General features: G+C 41.0%; 1 protein-coding gene across 8 annotated transcripts in view; it reads right to left on the reverse strand.

Annotated features, from left to right (window-relative positions):
* The window catches only part of sema6bb (sema domain, transmembrane domain (TM), and cytoplasmic domain, (semaphorin) 6Bb), a 559267-nt gene that overhangs the window by 10924 nt on the left and 527972 nt on the right, over nt 1-20371 (reverse strand). For all 8 annotated transcript variants that reach the window (XM_072593864.1, XM_072593857.1, XM_072593863.1 and 5 more), the window contains 2 exons: nt 18475-18552; nt 17495-17553 (listed from right to left, as the gene is read on the reverse strand). In XM_072593864.1, the coding sequence (XP_072449965.1) occupies nt 17495-17553; nt 18475-18552 (137 nt within the window). The remainder of the gene's footprint in view (nt 1-17494; nt 17554-18474; nt 18553-20371) is intronic.

The following is a 20371-nucleotide window of genomic DNA, read 5'->3' on the forward strand; positions in this document are numbered from 1 at the left end:
ATCACAATGGTATTGAAATTCATATACCACACTACTCATTATTGTCATGATTTGGAGATGCCGGTGTTGGACTGGGGTGTACAAAGTTAAAAATCACACGACACCAGGTTATAGTCCAACAGGTTTAATTGGAAGCACACTAGCTTTTGGAGCGATGCTCCTTCATCAGTTGATTCATCAGGTGATTCACAATCACCTGATGAAGGACCGTCGCTCCGAAAGCTAGTGTGCTTCCAATTAAACCTGTTGGACTATAACCTGGTATTGTGTGATTTTTAACTTTACTCATTATTGTGATTGGCGGCATGTCATTTTGACTTGACAGCAGCATCCTATTAGTGACAAGCACTACTTGCGTTGCTGCAAAACAGTAGCAGTGTGAAACAACTAACTTCACCTTTTCATCAAGCCTTTGAGGCATCTCACCCTTCCAGGGTAATCTGTAGGCATTGAGGCCATATGTTCCAAACACGGGAAAATTGTATCAAACACTATATATCAGAGCAAGCAAAACTAACTACACAACACCAAAATTGGATATGATTCTATGAGTCGGCATCATTTGCTGGATAATGCTGAGAGTGTGAAGTATTATACTGACAACTAATTTACAACTGTTAGTCCGACTCTCAGTGTGGCATACTTGCACTAAAGGAAGCTACATACATCAGGCCCTGTTCTTTCCAGCCAGAAAGGATATATACATGCATTGTGCCTGTTTCAACTCAATGAAATAGTGACATCTATTCTCTGGTTCATTTCTCAGACCAATGCCCTGACCTTTCAACATGGTTGCTTTAAAAAGTAAATAAAACTTAGCAATTGTTTGTCATCATTAACTGGTGTAGCCTCCATGGCCATGTTTCTACCAATTCGAGTTATTTTTCCAACCAATCGGTCTCCCTTCCTACAGTAAAGAAGTTTGGTATTACTTGGCATTCTTGTGAAAGGTCCTGATGAGTGCAAGACAAAAAACTTTGACAAAGTTTATCTCGTTTCTCCAATATTCATTCAGCTAAATGTCCCAAAGTGCAAAATAGGAACAAACTTTGGCAGCAGTTTGTAGCCCTCAAGATATTAGATGTAAACAAAAGCAGAAGCTCAGAGGACTGTGGGGCTGCAGGCGATTACAAGAGATAGGGAGGGCTGTAACCATGAATATGTTTGAAAACAAAGATGAGAACTATAAGATTGGGGAGTTGCTTAACTGGCAACCAATATAAGCCCATGAGCACAGAGTTGATGCGAGAATGGGGCTAGGTGTGAGTTGGGATGTGGGCAGCAGGGAATTTGATCTCCTCCAGTTTTGAGATGATAGAACATGGCAAAGTGTCCTTTGGAATAGACAAAGCTCGGGGAGACAATGAATGGGCCATTGTTTCAGCAAAAGCTGAGATGATCAGGCAAGTGCAGAATCAGTAGGGGGTCAGGCATTGAAAATAAGCAGGCTTTGTGATCGTATGGCTATATGGTGCGAAGCTCACCTTGTGATCAAATAAGATACCAAGGTTCTTAACAGTCTAATTTAGGAAGAAATTGATGGTTATGAAATTGAGTCTGTGGCAGTGACAATGGCTTTAAATCTTTTCAATATTTATTTGGGGGACATTTGTAGTCATTTAGGACTGGATGCTTGAGAAGCAGCTTGGCAATCTACACAGTGGAGGTGTCAAGTGGTGGGGAGGTGTAATTAAGTGTCACTGGTTTACTAGGCAAACCTGTCTTTTCAAATATGCCACCGATGGGCAGGATGCATGTGAGAAATAGGGAAGGGCTAAAGCTCTATCTTTGGGATACACTTAAAGCAATGGTGTGGGAGCAAGACCAAAACTCTTGTAATTGATTCTTTGGCTGCAATTAGATAGGTAAGATTTCATCTAACTGAAGTCAGCCCTATCTATCTCGATATTGATGAAGAGGAATTGGAGGAGGTTGGTATGATCAACATGACACAGTTTGCAGACAGGTTGTGAAGTATAAAGTGGAATAGTTTTATAAGTTACTGTTGCCTACATGTTGAAATCCATTGGTTCCCTCCTGCATTCTTTTAGATCTCTCTGTAATTCTTACATAAACTTAATTAACGATTTATTGTTTCATTCGCTGAGGTGACAATTACTTGACAGGCTACCTCCATTAAACTTCTTTGACCCTGCCATAAATTAGTCAGGCATGTAGATCGTGATTTTTGTTATTGAAATTTTCAGAGCTATATTGATCTCACTTTTTAAACTAACACTTACTTAACTTTCATTAACAGAAGTTTAATTAGCTTTTTCCTCTTGGGTATAGTTCATTTCTTTTAATTACTTTACATCAAATAAAGTTGCAGTTACATGAATCATTGAGCAACGGATTCAGTTTATTTCCCTTTCAATCATTTCCTCTCCTGAATGTACTGACTCATACTGGTGTAAGACCATTGGAACAGTGCTAAAGTGTTCAATCCCTTTAATCTGTCCCTTAATTCAATTAGAATTTGGCTCTTTTGTATTGTAACACCATCAACCTGCTTTCATCCAAGGTGATTGAGAGTTGTTAGGAACTCTAGCCCTCACCCTGACAACCACTCGACCCAAAGTCCCTCATAGTCTGAATGTCAACCTATGCCATACCCAATTACCATGGCTCCTCATTACCTTCATAGTGTCCCCATAGTCACTCACCCAGTTTCACCATGTGGAGGAAGAAAACAAAGTTTCTATCAAATGTAGCTGTCACTTTTACTCATTTAATAGTGAAAAAGACATTCATAGAATACTTTTTTACATCTCAAATTGTCAATCTTTTATAAGAGTACACAGATTTCTATTGAGACATCATATCACTTCCTCTTTAAGCTGTCAATAAAAATGTGAACCCTGAACCTGCTGCTGAGATAATTATAGCACTTGAAACTCAGCCATGAATTCATAAGGGTGTAAAACAAGCTCCTAAGGAAATGACAACAAATAATTCCATTAAAAATACATGAAAAGCTGTTAGTTTTTCTTATGATCTACACCTGTCAATCAAAGCAATCCAGAGATGAGGTTTTCACCTTCAGTTGTAGACCTTTGTTTTGAAGTTTAAATAGTAGAGTATTTAAAAAAAACTTCAGATGATGATTTTAATACTGATCTTATCTGTCCTTCAACAGTATTAATATGTGTTGAATTAATTTTTGACTTCCACACTGCAGACTAAGGCAGTTGTAACAGCTGAAATGGCATCTATTTGAAATCAGCTGTAAGTTCAAATGGTTCTGTTGAATTCAGGATTCCCTCTTGTCTGAAACATGCCCTGATCCCATTTCCATACCAGCAAAAGTTGTATCTGTCAGAAATGAGGGCAGTATTTCCACATCTGGGTCACCCACGGCCCCATTCTTGAAGGTCCACTGAATTTTCACAACTCCACAAATATCTGGATGAAGTTCTGATGCAAGGCCAAGGCATTAATTTTGCTTCTCTCTGCATAGTGACTACCTAGTATGTAGAATATTTCCTGTTCCATTTCTGGTAGTTCAATATAACTGCTTTGAAATGATGAATGAAAATTGCAAAGAGATTTTTTTTTTAGAAAAGATATTTCCATACATCAAAAGTGAGGATTAAAGCCAAATCCAACATTTATCAACAGTGAATGCACGGGATAATACAAAAATGCTCCTTTAAAATATTATCTTTTATACATATGAAACTTCCAAATTAATTGTTTTTTTGAATTGTACACTGCAGAAATCTAGAAAAGTACATAAATATTCATCACAGTTCTCCTTAGATGTACTTTTCTGCATTGGTATAAGATAGTATTACACAGATTTGTCATGCCTCACTTACTTTGGAAGGTGTCTGACAGTTTAAAAATGGTTCGCCTCTATGCAATAGTCAATTCCAATGATAAAAATAAGTTGTTTTATTCACATTAGATTCATTAAGAAATATACTAACTGTATATTTTCAGTACTTTAATATGAACTTAGCTGAAATATTAGAATTTACATAGATGGAATATGTACTTTTCCAAGTAAAGAATGGCGTTGCTCGTGAATGGAACATTTCCCCATTTCAGACAATGAAGGCCTGAACTTTGAAGGGTCACTCCTGTTGATCTAAGTGCAACATAAAACCACACCTAACTAATTCCAATGTCAGAGAACCCAAAACCATCTGGGTAGCTGCGCAACAGCATCCAATTTTATGGGTTCATCAGTTGTCCACATTTAGAGTAATAGGGAAACAGACCCTACAGTCCAACCAGTCCGTGTTGACCATAATCCCAAACTAAACTATATCCCACCTGCCAGCACTTGGCCCATATCCCTTCAAACATTTCTTATCCATGTACTTATCCAAATGTCTTTTAAATTTTGTAATTCCACTTGCATCCATAACTTTGTCTAGAAGTTCATTCCACACATGAACCACTCTGTGTAAAAAAATTGCCCCCCCATGTCTTTTTAAAATCTTTCTTCTCTCACCTTAAACATATGTCCCCTGGTCTTGAAATCCCCCATCCTAGGGAAAGGATACCTGCAAATCTCTGTAACATCACCTCTCAACCTCCCATACACAAAACCAGGCTGTCTATTGCTCCAGTGAAAGAAATCCCAGCGTATCCAGCCTCTCTCCATAACTCAAACCCTCTATTTCTGATAACATCCTGGTAGATCTCTTCTGAACCCTCTGACCATCTCCAGGTTAATAATATCCTTCCTATAACCGGGAGACCAGAACTGAACACAGTAATCCAGAAGAGGTCTCACCAACATCATGTACAACCTCATCCTATATAACATTCCAACTCCTATACTCAAAGGTCTGAGCAATGAAAACAAGCGTGCTAAAATGCCTTCTTAACCACTCCATCTATATGTGATGCAAACTTCAAAGAATTATGTACCTGAACCCTTGGATTTCTCTGTTCTAGAACACTGCCCAAGGCTATACTTTTAATTATATAACACTTGTCTTTGTTTTACCAAAATGTAAAACAATACTTTCTGTGATTATTCACCAAAGTGAAGGAATTGGTGGAAGATGATCTCGGGTAAGGGAGTGTTGAATTTCTAAGCCAAGCTGTTGTTAAAAAGGAAGAGGTGTCATGCATCTTAAAGTATCAAGGCAGCTAAGTCCCCAGGACTTGATGGGATCTAACTCAGAATATTGAGGAAGGCAAGAGAACAAATTGCTGGAGCATTGACAGATGTCTTTGTATCTTCTTCATCCACAGGTGAAGTTGCAGAGGACTGGAGAATAGCCCATGTTGTCCAATTGTTTAACAAGGGTAACAGGGATAATCCAGGAAATTCCAGGCCTGTGAGCCTCACGTCAGTGGTAGGGAAATTATTGGAAAAGATTTTCAGGGACAAGAATCGATACACATTTAGGAGCAAATGGAATTATTAGCAATAGACAGCCTGGTTTTGTGTATGGGAGGTGGTACCTCACTAACATGAGTCTTTTCAGGAGCTGGCAAAAATTATTAATGAGGGAAAAGCAGTTGATGGTATCCACATGGACTTCAGTAAAGCCTTGAACAAGATCTCTCGTGGCAAATTGGTACAAAGGGTGAAGTCACATGGTATTGATGTGAGCTGGCAAGATGGATACAGAACTGGCTTAATCATAGGCGACAGAGGCTAACGGTGGAAGGATGCTTTTTGGAATGGAGGGCTGTGACTAGTGGTGTTCCAGAGGGATCAGTGCTGGGACCTCTGTTGTTTGTGGTGTACATAAATTATTTGGAGGAAAATGTGGCTGGTCTAATTAGTAAGTTTGTTGACAATACCAAGATTGGTGGAGTTGTAGATAGTGAGAAGGATTGTCTGAGACTAAAATAGGAAAGAGACCAGTTGGAGGCATGGGTAGAAAAATGGCAGATGGCATTTAATCAAGACAAGGTGATGCATTTTGGAAGGTAAAATACAACTGGAAGTTGCACAGTGAATGGAAGAACCCTTAGGAGTATTGATGTGGGTGTACAGGTCATGAACAAAGAGGAAGTGCAGATCATGAAGTTAGCAGTGCAGGTAGATCAGGTAGTAAAAAAGGCCTATGGCATGCTTGCCTCCATTGGAAGGGACACTGAGCATAAGGATAGACAAATTTATGCTGCAGCTTTAAAGAACTTTAGTTAGGCCACCCTTGGATATTGCATACGGTTCTGGTCATCACACTACCAGAAGGATGTGGATGCTTTGGAGAGGGTACAGAGAAGTTTTACCAGGATGTTGCTTGGTAGGGGGGATTTTAGCTATGAAGAAAAGTTGGACAAACTGGGTTTGTTTTCACTGGAATGCAGATGGTTGAGGAGGTATCTGATCGAAGTTTATAAATTGTGAATGGCGTGGACAAAATGGAAATTTAGAGGCTTTTTCCTGGGGTTGGGGGGGTCAGTTACTATGGGACACAGGTTCAAGTTGTGGGATAGGCAAGATGTTTAAAAGTGATGTGAGAGGCAAGTTTTTCACACAAAGGGTGGTTAGTGCCTGGAACGTGCTGCCAGAGGAAGTGGTGGAAGTAGACACAATAGCAGCATTCGAAAATCACCTGCACCAAGTTATGAATAGGAAGGGAATAGAGGGATAAGGATCCTTTAAGTGAGGACAGTTTTAGTATGGAAGGGCAAAATGTGTTGGTGCAAAGAATAAAGAAAAAGAAAATTACAGCACAGGAACAGGCCCTTTGGCCTTTCAAGCCTGCATCAAACCAGATCGTCGATCTACATCTATTGCCTATTTTCTAAGGATCGCTATCCCTCTGCTCCCTGCCCATTCATGTATCTGTCTAGATACATTTTAAATGCTGCCATCATGCCCGCCTCTACCAATTGCCCTGGCAATGCATTCCAAACACCCATCACCCTCTGCAAAAAGAACTTTCCATGCATATCTCCCTTAAACTTTTCCTCTCACACCTTGAACTCATGACTAGGCTTGGAGGGCTTAAGGGCTTGCTCCTGTGCTGTATTGTTCTTTGTTCTTTTTTCTTATCTTCTTGTTTATTTTTTCATAAAAGTGAATCAAGTTTGTAAGACACAATTTCCCTGCAACCAAACCATTCCTTGCCTCTCCAGATGCATATAAATTCTGTCTTTTAGAATCACTTTCAACAATTTAACCACCACCGATGTCAAACTCACAGGTCGATATTTCCCAGGGTTCTCCTTACATCTTTACTTAAACAAAGGCAAAACGTTAGCCACTCTCCAGTCATTCAGCACCTCATCCATATTTGTAGATGATACAAATATTTCTGCAAGAGGCCCTGCAATTTCTTCTCTAACTTTCCACATAGTCTGGGGGTACACTATATCAGGTCCTGGAAATTTATCCATCTTTACATTTTCTAAGAACTCCAGTACTACTTTTTCTGTAATGTGAACTGTTTTCAAAACATCAATATTTATTTTCCCGAGTTCTTTAGCCTCCATTTCTTCCTCCACAGTAAAAACTGATGTGAAATATTAATTTAATATCTTTGTCATCCTCTGAGGTTCAACACAAAGACGAGTCTTTGATCTTCAAGTGGTTGTACTCTTGCTCTAGATACTTGCTTGCTCTTAATGCACTTGTAGAATCTCTTTGCATTATCCAAAACCTTATATCCTCATATCCTCTCTTTGTTTACCCAATCTCCCACTTAAGAATGCCCCTACACTCTTTATGCTGTTCAAGAAATTCATTTGAACCCTATTGTTTATATCTAGTATATGATGCTTTTTTATTCTTGATTAGAACCTCAATATCTTTATTCATCTATTGTTCCCTAATCCTACCAGCCTCACCTTTCACTCTAACATGACTCTCGCTATCCCACTGTTGAAAGCCTCCGTCTTATCAGATGTCCCTTTACTTGTGAACAGTATACTACAATCAATTTTTAAAAGTTCTTGTCTCATACCAACAAAATTTGCCTTACTCCAATTAAAAACTTTAATTTTTATGGAAGCCTTAACCTTTCCTATAACTATTTGAAAACAAATAGAATTATGATCACTAGACCCAAAGTATTCCCCTAGTCACTTGCCTCGTCTTATTACCCAAGAGAAGGTTACGTTTTGCTCCTTCTCTAGAAGGAACATTTACATATTGATAAAGAACATTTTCTTGAACATATTTAACAAATTTTTCACCATGCAAACCTTTAACACCATGATAGTCCCAGTCAATGTTTGGAAAATTAGAATCACCTACTAGTACAACCTTATTATTCTTACGTACATCTGAGATATCTCTACATATTTGCTCCTCAATTTCCCTCTGACTATTGGGGTGATGGGTCTATAGTATAATCCCATCAAGACAATCATTCCCTTTTTTATTCTAGTTTTGACCCATGTATTTTTGCTAGACGATTTTTCAGAAGTATCTTCTCTAGTTACAGCAGTAATGTTTTTTTTTGATTAGATTAGATGACTTACAGTGTGGAAACAGGCCCTTCGGCCCAACAAGTCCACACCGCCCCGCCGAAGCGCAACCCAACCATACCCCTACATCTACCCCTTACCTAACACTACGGGCAATTTAGCATAGCCAATTCACCTAACCTGCACATCTTTGGACTGTGGGAGGAAACTGGAGCACCCGGAGGAAACCCATGTAGACATGGGGAGAATGTGCAAGCTCTACACAGGCAGTTGCCCAAGATGGGAATTGAACCCAGGTCTCTGGCGCTGTGAGGCAGCAGTGCTAACCACTGTGCCACCGTTTTCCATAATCAAAAACACAACTCCCCTCCTCTTTTCCCTCTTTTTCTATTCATCCTATAGTTTCTGAAACCCAAAACATTGAGCTGCTTGTCCTGTCAATCATTCCTGACGAAGAGCTTATGCTCAAAATGTCGTCTCGCCTGCTCCTCGGATGCTGCCTGACCGGCTCTGCTTTTCCAGCACCACACTTTTGACTCTGATCTCCAGCATCTGCAGTAATCACTTTCTCCTGTCAATCCCTCAGTCTGGTTACTCTAATAGCTTTGATGCCCCAATCTCATGTTCCCACCATGCCCTGAGTTTATCAGCCCAGTCTGTAAGATTAATAAGATATTAAGGTTGAAATGAATGCAGCTTAATTCTTCAGAGCTACTTTGTTCGCTGACTTGCTCTTGTCTGTCTTTTCCAAGTAACAAAATCTTTTCGAATTCAAAACCATTCTCATCTATCTTTCTATTTACTCTGCTACTTAGGTTCCTTCCACTACCTCCCCCCACCACCCCGCCCCCATCCCCCCCACCACACCCACCCCCGCCAACAGTTTAGAGTATCCCTTAATAGAATGTTTTAAATAAGTATTTTTGGATTAGATTACCTACAGTATGGAAACAAGCCCTTCGGCCCAACAAGTCCATACCGACCCTCCGAAGAGCAACTCACCCAGACCCCTACCCTATATTTACCCCTGACTAACGTACTTAACACTATGGGCAATTTAGTATGGTCAGTTCACCTGACCTGCACATCTTTGGACTGTGGGAGGAAACTGGAGCACCCGGAGGAAACCCATGTAGACATGGGGAGAATGTGCAAGCTCTACACAGGCAGTTGCCCAAGATGGGAATCAAACCCGGGTCCCTGGCGCTGTGAGGCAACAGTGCTAACCACTGAGCCACCGTGCCACCCCTAAAAGAGTTGCAATTCAGATTAGATCCCTTACGGTGTGGAAACAGGCCCTTCGGTCCAACAAGTCCACACGGACCCTCCAAAGAGTAACCCACCAAGACCCATTTCCCTCCAACTAATGCACCTAACACTATGGACCAATTTAGTATGACCAATTCACCTGACTTGCACATCTTTGGACTGTGGGAGGAAACTGGAGCACCTGGAGGAAACCCACGGAGACACGGGGAGAACGTGCAAACTCCTTTCATCAAAAACATTTTCAAATCTTTCACAAAGCAACTATATATAAAATATAATACCAAAATACCAAAAAATAGAGGTAGGAAAACAGTGTCATATCACATTAATATTAATAATAAACTACCTGCTATTCTACCAGAACAAACATATCTATTCAAACTAAACTACAATAAAATTAAATAAAAATTAAATTCAGTTGAATTCAAATGAGCTTAAATTAAATTATATCACATTACTTTATTCTGTTTCATTCACCACACCTCCACTAGAGCACCTACCCTTGAAAGGACCAGTTGGTGTATTTGTATTTTTTTTCCCTCAGCTTCCTCCTCTCAGGGCCCCACAGGTGCCCAAACTGACTCCCATGGCCAGATCACGGCCCCAATTAATATTGCCAATAAGTCTGTGTCTATATAATTTAAAAAGGGCTGCCATGTCTTACAAAACTGCTCCATTTTATGGTGCACCATATTTGTGAGGTAATCTTGGGGGTGATGCTCCATCACCAGCCTGCGCCACCATGTAAGACCTGGTTTTTTTTTCGACATCCAATTCATTAAAATGTTCTTCCTCGCACAGTGAGAATGTTACACAGTCTCTTCCCATGTTCCCCTAAAGGGGGCAAGTCTGGCAACCCCAGAAGAAGAAAGACCGGGTCCACCTTGACTTCAGTTCCCAGGATTTCCTTCAGCTCCCTTACTATGGCACTCCAGTATCTCTGGATTTTACAACATGACCAAACGCAGTGTGTAAGAATGCCTATGCTAATCTTACATTTGGGACACCCTGGAGACGCTCCTCTCCTGAACTCAGCTACCTCTCTGGTGCCATATGGGCCCTGTGTAAAATCTTCAATGGCCTGTGCTTTGTACATATTGAGATTTTCTTTACATTTTCGCATACATCTTCCCATGTTTCCAGTGAAATATCCTCTCCTGGTTGCCGATTCCAAGTCCTACAGAGTCTCTCCACATCTCCTAAGGCACGCCCTTTCTGTAAATGATACAGAGTACTAACCTAAAGAGCGCCCGTGCACGGGAACACTCTTTTCTCCACGTCTGACTTGTAAGGCTGAGCCAGGAACGTGGTCCTCCTCTGTATATAATCCCTTATCTGAAAGTACCGGATAAGGTCCCTATTAGACAATCCATATTTCTGACTTAGTTGGCTAAATGACATCAAGACCTCCCCCTCGAATAAATCTCCCAAACAGGAGATACACTTAGTCTCCCATGTCATAAAGCCGGTGTCCATTGACCCAGGTTTAAATCCTGGGGCTCCTGCCAATGGGGTAAATGGTGAGGTCTTAAGCCAATTACCCTCGTCTTGCCTCATTATCCTCCAAGCTCTCACCATTTTCAAAATGATTGGGCTCTTACACTGCTCGATCACGGTTTTCATCTTAACCATGAATAATAGATTAACTAGGGGACACCTTGACTGTGAGGCTTCAATATCAAGCCAAATTGTCCCTGAATCCCAGTCACCCACATATGCTAACAGGCCGTTTATTTGATATCTCTTCAAGTCCAGAAGGTCCATCCCCTCACTCTGCAGGAGCTGCATTTAGTAAGTTTAATTAGGGAGTGCCTGTGACACCAAATGAAGGACCCTAGCCACCCATTGGGCCTCTGTAATACTTGTCTGGGTAGCAACAATGGGAGCATTCTCATGGGGTACAACAGGCGAGGAAGAACATTCATTTTAATCAGGGCTATTCAGCCTAACCATGACAACAGTAACTCCTCCCACCGCTGGAAATCCTGTTTTATCCTCTCCAATAGTTGTGCATAGTTAGCTTTATACAGATGGTGGAAGGCAGGGATAATAAAAATTCCCAAATACAAAAAACTTTCTGATGACCATCTAAATAGGAACTGCATTCCATCCTTCAGATCAGGCACCTCCACTAATACCCCCACTGACATGGCTTCCGATTTTGGGAAGTTGATCGTGTATTGTGAAAAACTGCAAAATAAATACATTTTTTGAATCAATTGGGGAATGGATTTCTCTGGATTGGCCAAGAACAAAAGGACATCATCAGTGTATAGGATGATCTTATGCTCCCCATTCCCACTCTTGGCACCATTATTTCTGGGTCCCTCCTGATAGCTGCAGCTAACGGCTCAGTTACCAAGGTAAATAACAGCGGTGAAAGAGGACATCCCTGTTGGCTGCCTCTCCCAATGCTAAAGTTATCCGACTTAGTACCGTTTGTGATGACTGCTACCTTAGAATCATTATACAACACAGCCACTCAACTAGCAAAAGCTCCCCCCGATCAAAGCATTCTAGGACCCCAAACAGGTACGACCATTTTACCCATCAAATGTCTTTTCTGCGTAGAGGGAGACCACCAAACCCAGGATCAATCTTTGCTGGTATACCTGCAGTATGTTAAGTACCCTCCTGATATGGTTGGAGGAGCTACGGCCCTTGATAAAACCCATCAGATCTTCTTTTCTAATATAGGGCAATACCTTTTCCAACCTCAGGGCCATCACCTTTGACAGGATTTTAAAGTCTCCATTCAACAACAAAATTGATCTGTACGAAGCACGTTCTTTGGTGTCTTTCCCCTTCTTTAAAATGAGGGAGATATTAGTCTCCTGAAGAGAGGGTGGAAGACAATCCTGTGTATACACATCCCCAAAAGTGGCTCCACCAACACATTTATGAAGCCCTTATAAAACCCACTCAGAAATCCATCTGGCCCCGGTGCTTTGCCACCCTGGTGATACTTTATTGTTTCCTGCACCTCTTGTATTTTCATAGGCACATTTAACAGTGTTTATACTGGGGAGGTCCATGTTCTCAAAAAAGGACTGCATGCTCGCTGCACCATCTTCGCTGCCCTCCGACCGGTATAACTCTGCAAAGTATTCCCTAAATCTAACATTGACCTTCTTCAACTCATGGGGAGCTGTGCCAGCCTTCTCTCTAACAGACACAATGGATTGGGAAGCATTTTTCTTTTTGGCCAGATATCTACTTGGCTTATCTCCAAATTCAAACAATCTTTATTTAGCAATGGAGACCTTTTTTTGCACACCTGTGTGTGTAATGAGTCGAGAGTAGCCCAGAGAGCTGTGACCCGCTGCAGCTTGACCAATGAAGGCCTATTATAATATATTTCCTCAGCTACCTTCAGACGGGCCTCCAGCATCTGTTGCAGCTCCTCCCTCTGCCTCCTTCTAGTGATTAAATATAAAATGATCAGGCCTCGTATACATGCCTTAATGGCCTCCCAAAGTATTGCCGGATTACTGGCCGTACCCGAGTTGATATCCCAGAAGGCCCCGAACTCTCTTGTGATGTACTCAACAAATTTGCTATCCCTTAACAGGAATGGGTCCACATGCCAGTGCCACACATTTATTCCACCAGCCTTGATTTTAACATCTAAATACATTGGCGTAGGGTCCGAGATAGTTATATTCCTAATTTTGCAAGCCAATGTTCTGTCCAAACAGACCAACAGCATAAGGAACATGTCAATTAGCGTGTGGCACTTGTGTGGGTTGGAATAAAAAGTAAAGTCTCTTCCATTAGGATGGAGATGCTTCCACACACCCACTAATCCCAGTTCCTCATCCATGTCCACCAACTGTCCAGATTCTGCAGGTGTACCTGTCAGGCCTCTTGGCATTCTGTCTGCCCCGGGATCCATTCTGCGGTTAAACCCCCCTCTTATGATTGTGCGGTACAACCCAAGATTGACTAAATTAGCAACTGCATTAATTAGAAATTTAAGAGGGTGCGCTGGGGACAATAAGCATTCAGGACGCCATACTCTTCTCCATGTATTAGAGCTTTAAGAATGATGAAGCGTCCATGTTCATCCTTAATTTGCTCAGTTACCTGGAATGGGATGTTCCTTCTTCGCAAAAGGAGGAGAAGAATACCCCATTATAACCCCCCACCTGCTGCAGTTTCAGATGTTCCTTATTGGTTAAATGCATCTCCTGCAACAGGGCGATGTCAACCCTTTCCTTCCTAAGACTTGACAGCTCCTTTCTTCTTTTAATGGGGAGATGGCTCCCTTGTACATTCCAGGTACACCACCTAAACAAATCATTACCCATGGTCGTCCAGGGCAGTCCGTGGTTTCCCAAGAAGAGGAAGCTTATCTGAGGAACAGCGAGCGAAGAAGACATTAACTCTATAAAGTCTAAAAACTACACCTATAAAAGCTACTGTAACTAAAAAAACTAACCACTACATTTAACTTAAACATACACCCAAAGAAACACCAATTCTCTAGAGATCTCCCCCCTTGCCCATAGGGAGCACTCCTCCCAATCCATGCTATCATCCTGGCTCCTTCCAGTTGAGGCCATGCCCCAGTCCCAGGAAATGCACAGATAAAGGAAACATGTATTGATATTCTGAGAGTTAACAATGGACACCCACCCTCCCCCCTCCACATCTCTTCTCCATACATCTTAACCACAGATATAGCCACCCCCAATCCAAAAAAGGACAGCAGCAAAATAAAAACCCCAGACAATAATCAACTGACCAAAAGGTTTAATAAATCAGGTTTTACACCAAGGCAGTACAAAAGCTATAAAACCGACAACCAAAAAAGGGGATAGAGGAATAAAAAAGGGGCAGAAAAAAGTAAAGAAAAACTGTATCATTGTCTGTAATGGTTCCCCTCCCTCTTCCCCACCTCACTGCCCCTGTCCTGACCCAAGTCTTTTATTTCAAAGAGTTCACAAAGTCCTTTGCTTTTTCTGCCGAATCAAAATTATGTACCGTCCCTCTGTGAGCAAAACGCAACACTGCCGGGTACCTCAAGGAATATTGAATGTTCAGATCAGTTAATTTTCTCTTAACTTCATCAAATGCCTTTCTCTTCTTAATTATGGCTCCTGAGAAGTGTTGAAAAAACTTGAGCTGTTGTATATTGAAGCCTGTGGATCTTTTCCGAGTCTTCTTGCTGTTTCAATCACTAACTGTTTTTCTTTATAGTACTGGAATCGCACCAGGACCGGGTAGGGGCACGGGTCTGGTTGGACCTGAGCATTGTGATCCGGTGGGCCCGCTCCACACTCACCAGGCCCACACTCACCTCCAGCCTTAGGAAGTTCGGGAGCCATTTCTCCAAGAATCCAACGAGGTCCTCACCTTCCCCGCACTCTGGGAGACCCACGAGCCGTAAGATTTTTCTTTTACTTTTATTTTCCAGGTCGTCCACTTGTTCCTGAAGGACCCAAACCTGTTCTTCCAGCATTTGGATCCTTTCTCCCTTCACCACGGTCTCTGATGCTGCGGTCCTCTGTTCCACTGCTTCCACTCTTCAGTCCAGTTGTTTGAATCTCCAGCTCATGCTTCTTTGCATGGCAGATATCGGCTCCATTGCTGCTTCAATCTTTTCTCGGAGTTTGGCAAACTCTGAGAGCAAATGCTGCTGCCCTATTAAATCCAAAGGGGGCACCCCGGGAGTTTGAACAATGGCTGCAGGCTCCCCCGGCAGAGTAGGGGAATTCCCTGCCTCCTGGACTCCTTTTGCCCTTTTTCCTTTATTTGCCTTCATCCTAATCTTACAGCTGTCAAAACACTTAGCAGCTCTAGATGTTCAATAACTTTAAATTATCGCTATTTCTCCTAGGGGTGGTTAATGGGTGGTTGGCGGGGGGGGTGGGGGGGGGGTGGGTGGGGGTAAAGGTTCAACTTGCCTGGGGGTATAGCACAGAGCCCAGCACAGCAGATCTCTCACACCGTCACCATCTTGGATCTCCTCCCTTAATAGATTAGCAAATCTTCATGCTAAGGTATTGGACCATTTCCAGTACACGTGAAACCCATCCTTTTTGAATAGATTTCTTCTGCCCCAGAATACATCCCAATGATCCAAGAACCTGAATCCCTGAACATTATGTTGCCTCTTCAGCCCTGAGTCTATCTTGTTTGCCCTTTTATTCTTTCCATCATTTGAAGTTTGCACTGGGGGTTGGGGGGGGGGGGAAGGGGTAAACCAGAGATTCTTACTTTTGAGGTTCTTTTTTTTTAATCTTCTACCTAACCTCTTATGTTCACTCTGTGAAGTCTTAATCCTTTCCTTAACCAAGTCATCCCTACCAATGTGTACAATAACTTCCAGTTTCTTAATCTTTCCTTTAACAATATACTTCAAACATCTTGAGACGCTGTTAATCCTGGCAAATTCACGCTCAATGCTGCAGAATCTACTGTGTCTTTGACAGGAGAGTCTCCCAGAGCAATTATTCTTTTAAGGTTTGTCAAATCCCACTTAACGTAAGATTCATTCTTAGTGCCCAAGATCTAATTATTTTTTCTATTTTCTCCTGAGAGACTATTCCTTTCAACAGTACCCAAAACTGAGTAACTATCTGAGAGAGGAATAGCCACAGGAGACTTCTGAACCACCTTCTTACCCTTCCTGACAGTCATCCATCTACCTGACTGCTCCTGCTGTGTAATCACTTCTCTAAAACTACTAGCCATCTAACGCTCAATGACAATAAGCCTAAAAATGAAACAACCTACAATAGCACCTTATATATAAAATAAACAACCTTTCTTTATCCACAGAGTTACTATTAAGCCTGCAAAAATAATAAATAAAAAAAATTCTAAATAAAATCAACCACTTAGCTGAATAATCGAATTTCAAAAAAATTCCTGCTCAAGTGGTCCATCAGGTAAAAACAATGACTGCAGATACTGGAAACCAGATTCTGGATTAGTGGTGCTGGAAAAGAACAGCAATTCAGGCAGCATCCGAGGAGCAGTAAAATTGACGTTTCGGGCAAAGCCCTTCATCAGGAATACAGGCAGAGTGCCTGAAGGGTGGAGAGATAAAACATTTTTGTTTTAATCCCTCCACCCTTCAGGCACTCTGCCTGCATTCCTGATGAAGGGCTTTTGCCCGAAACGTCAATTTTACTGCTCCTCGGATACTGCCTGAATTGCTGTGCTTTTCCAGCACCACTAATGCAGCAAGTGGTCCACCAGACAGCTTTAAATTTTCAGATTAAAAAATTCTTACCCCAGAGCTGTCTGCATGTAGGCCTCTCCAAAAGCTTCATAAACATAAGTGTATTTTAAAAAAAACTCTCCTCCTCAATTTAAAAAGAAACTTTAGCGATGTTAAAAAATTTTTTGGTGTATAACTTTATGGAGAAAAAAATTGAGCCATCAACTCATAGGCCTCTCCAAAAGATTTGTTGACATAACTCAGTTTAGAAAATAATGCTTTTTTAAAAGTTAGTTGTTGAGATTTTAAGTATAAAACAACTAAAAATGAATCAAAATAAAAACTTCAAATTACTGAAATGTAGTAACCGTGAGAAATCCAGAAATAAATCTGGAAATAAGCCTGAATCTCAGGAGCAGCTACAAGATACATGTTACTATCAGTCCACCATTTTGGAACAATATCGAATACCTTCAATATCCAGTGAAATAACAGAGTGGCATTTTCTAGTGACTGAGGTACAACCCTTACTGATATTCAAGGTTTCCTATGATAAAGCACTTGGCCAATCTTTGAGAGACCACACCAAGACATTCAAGATATGTGTTGCTCACTATCAAATAGGACAGTTTGTTGCTTCATGGTGACATTAGGGATAAAGCAATTAATTTTAAATCTCATCGATGTCCAGCAATAACTTACCTTCACAGTCACCCAGGTGTGTTGTATTTCCATGCTCGACATCTTGTTCAAATGGAATACTGCAGGGGGGCAACAAGAAACATTTAACAGTTCATGCCCAATTTGGGTAACAATACATTATTACCTTCTCTATTGGTAACTTTATAAGTGATCCTAAATTAGGTTGAACATACGAAAGATTACAAATTTGCATTTAAATACATCAATTAGTGGGCACAATATTAATCATTATCAAATGACAACTACAAACCCTACAGACACAAAATATTTAGTGATTCTTCATTATTTGTGTAGATCTGTTAAGTTAGTAAAATAACAGGGAAAAGTTTTCAGGACAAGAATGGTCCTGTAAGTGGGTGACTCCTTAGTGAACCAGACAGAAGACAATAGGAAGTGAGATACCCTTAAGAAACCAATTATAAGTTGAACACATACCACAAGCAAATCTGAGACTGATTATGTGCTATGCATGCATTGGCAAGCTAATTAGAATTCAGGCATGTCACTTGTCCCGACAGGAGTGGTAGCTAACAATATTCCCGTGTACAGCACTAGGAAGACAGAAGAAGGATCTCAGTCAACTGAACAAGCCAAAAGGTATGCACTATCTCAGCCAAAAGATGTGAACTTGTATCCTGACATGGACTAACTGATCCACTGCCTATATTAAATATTATATTAACTTATCATGATAAACTGAAGGAATTCTGAAACACATAACAGCCACTCCAAAACTTGAATTGGAAACATGGAAACCCTAATGTAAAATAAAGACTATGGATAAGTTGTGCATTTTGAACACATTTTAAAATGTTTTGTCTCTGGAAATTTCACAAAGCGACCATACGTTGTGGAGCAAAGTGACCTTAAACCATTATCATAACAGGCCAGTCTGATTGATTTGGGATTTGCACCATCCAACAGTGAATCCCTCCCATTGTGAAACACAGTTCAAACCACAAATGTTCATGTGATTCTACCTGGTTCCTGGTTCCAAGTATGCACACACTCCATCTCCAACCCAGCCACAGTACGGGTCACGAGTACCGATGCAGCTCCTTTAGAAACAACATTGGACAATGTCATTAATTCTACAATGTGATATAGAGAAAACATAGTACAGTATACAGATCGCACCTTGAACAAGCTCCAAAACTGTGCAGCTAATGAAACACATTGCGAGATTTGTTGCAGTAATGTTTCTTCTCTTTTCTTTGGTATGACAGTTACACAAAATGCAACAAAGTTTATTTCATCCACTCTCCTGAATGTATTACTATCTGCTCAGATATGGTTCCACAGAATATCCAACCAAGCAGCACATCTTTATGTGTAAGCTTTGGTAAGCTATTTGATTGGAGGAGTTCACGCTAATCTCAACCTGTGTCCAAACATGAATTTGCAGCTCTGAAAATGTGTTGCTGGAAAAGCGCAGCAGGTCAGGCACCATCCATGGAGCAGGAGAATTGACGTTTCGGGCATGAGCCCTTCTTCAGGAAGAAGCCCTTCCTGAAGAAGGGCTCATGCCCGAAACGTCGATTCTCCTGCTCCTTGGATGGTGCCTGACCTGCTGCGCTTTTCCAGCAACACATTTTCAGCTCTGATCTCCAGCATCTGCAGTCCTCACTTTCTCCATGAATTTGCAGCGAGCAGTCCTAAACAGTGGAATCATTGGCTGATTTTTACACCCTAACCCGAGGGTTGCTGAAGATAAATGCAGAAGTTGAAATGAGATAACTCATCACAGACCAAGGAGTGAATTAATACATTTATGACTTGTACAATTGTGATGAGGCAGATTCCCAACAAAACACCTGACACAATGAACTCTTTTCTAAACTGTCGAATACTGGGCTGGAGTAGGACTGCAGATTTTGATAGCTATATGCCAAGACCATCAAATAATATTGGGATGCAATGGTTTTATTTCTTTTCTGGCTTGTGTGTACATTGCTTGAAAACAGTTTACTTAGATTAGGTAATGGTGTTGTGAGGATATTGTGAATGTTGCCGTAAAGATCAGAAAGCACTTATGCAAAACTACGTCACAGGAGATTAAATGGATAGGATGGATTCCTTAACTGAGATGGATTATAGATCAAAACATATTAAATGAGCGGCATTGAATCATGGATAGATTGTTCGGAGTGTGTGGAAAGAGATTAAATGAGTAGGGTGGCAGTCAATACTAGAGTAGATGTACAAGCTGTGGAAGTAGTAGGTTTGATAGACCATGTAATTGTTGCTTGTTCTGTGTGTTTTGATGATCTCTCATGCCAATGATTGCACAGCAATGATTATATGCCAATGATTATATATTCGACATGGGTTCCTAGACGCTTATTGATTTACTCACTTTACTTCTTAGTTTTGGTTCTGAAATTGATAGTTCCCCTCCTGATTCCATGCTGTGTAATTCTGGTTGAGAAAATGGGTAACAGGCGTGAATACCTTTCAGTTCATTAAGTGATTGAGAAGTTTTAGACCTTAGGAAATTCATAGCTAACTCACTTTTCCATCTTGACATTTGGCTGATACTGTAAAACTCTTCACAGCTAATTGTTCAGCCAGTACCCAAACAAGCTGTGTTTGCTGAGCTGATACAGAAGCTGATGGGGTCAGCACAGCAAATCAAGGCTGAAGATGCAGCAATGTTTCCTGATTCTATTACTGTCTTATGCTCCTGCTGACAAAATATATACCATCTTGTGCCAACATTAAACGGTTCCCCAGCAACCAATTTAGTAATGTCTCCCACGTGGCTCATCCTTAATTATGGATTCCATTACCAGAACTTGAACTTTTATGATTGTCCCAAAGTGGTTTCAGCTGAAGTATTTTTCAAATGTAGCCTCCGTCTTAATGTTAGAAATGCAG

Source organism: Chiloscyllium punctatum, chromosome 24 (genome assembly GCF_047496795.1).
Source record: "Chiloscyllium punctatum isolate Juve2018m chromosome 24, sChiPun1.3, whole genome shotgun sequence".
Taxonomy (NCBI): Eukaryota; Metazoa; Chordata; class Chondrichthyes; order Orectolobiformes; family Hemiscylliidae; genus Chiloscyllium; species Chiloscyllium punctatum.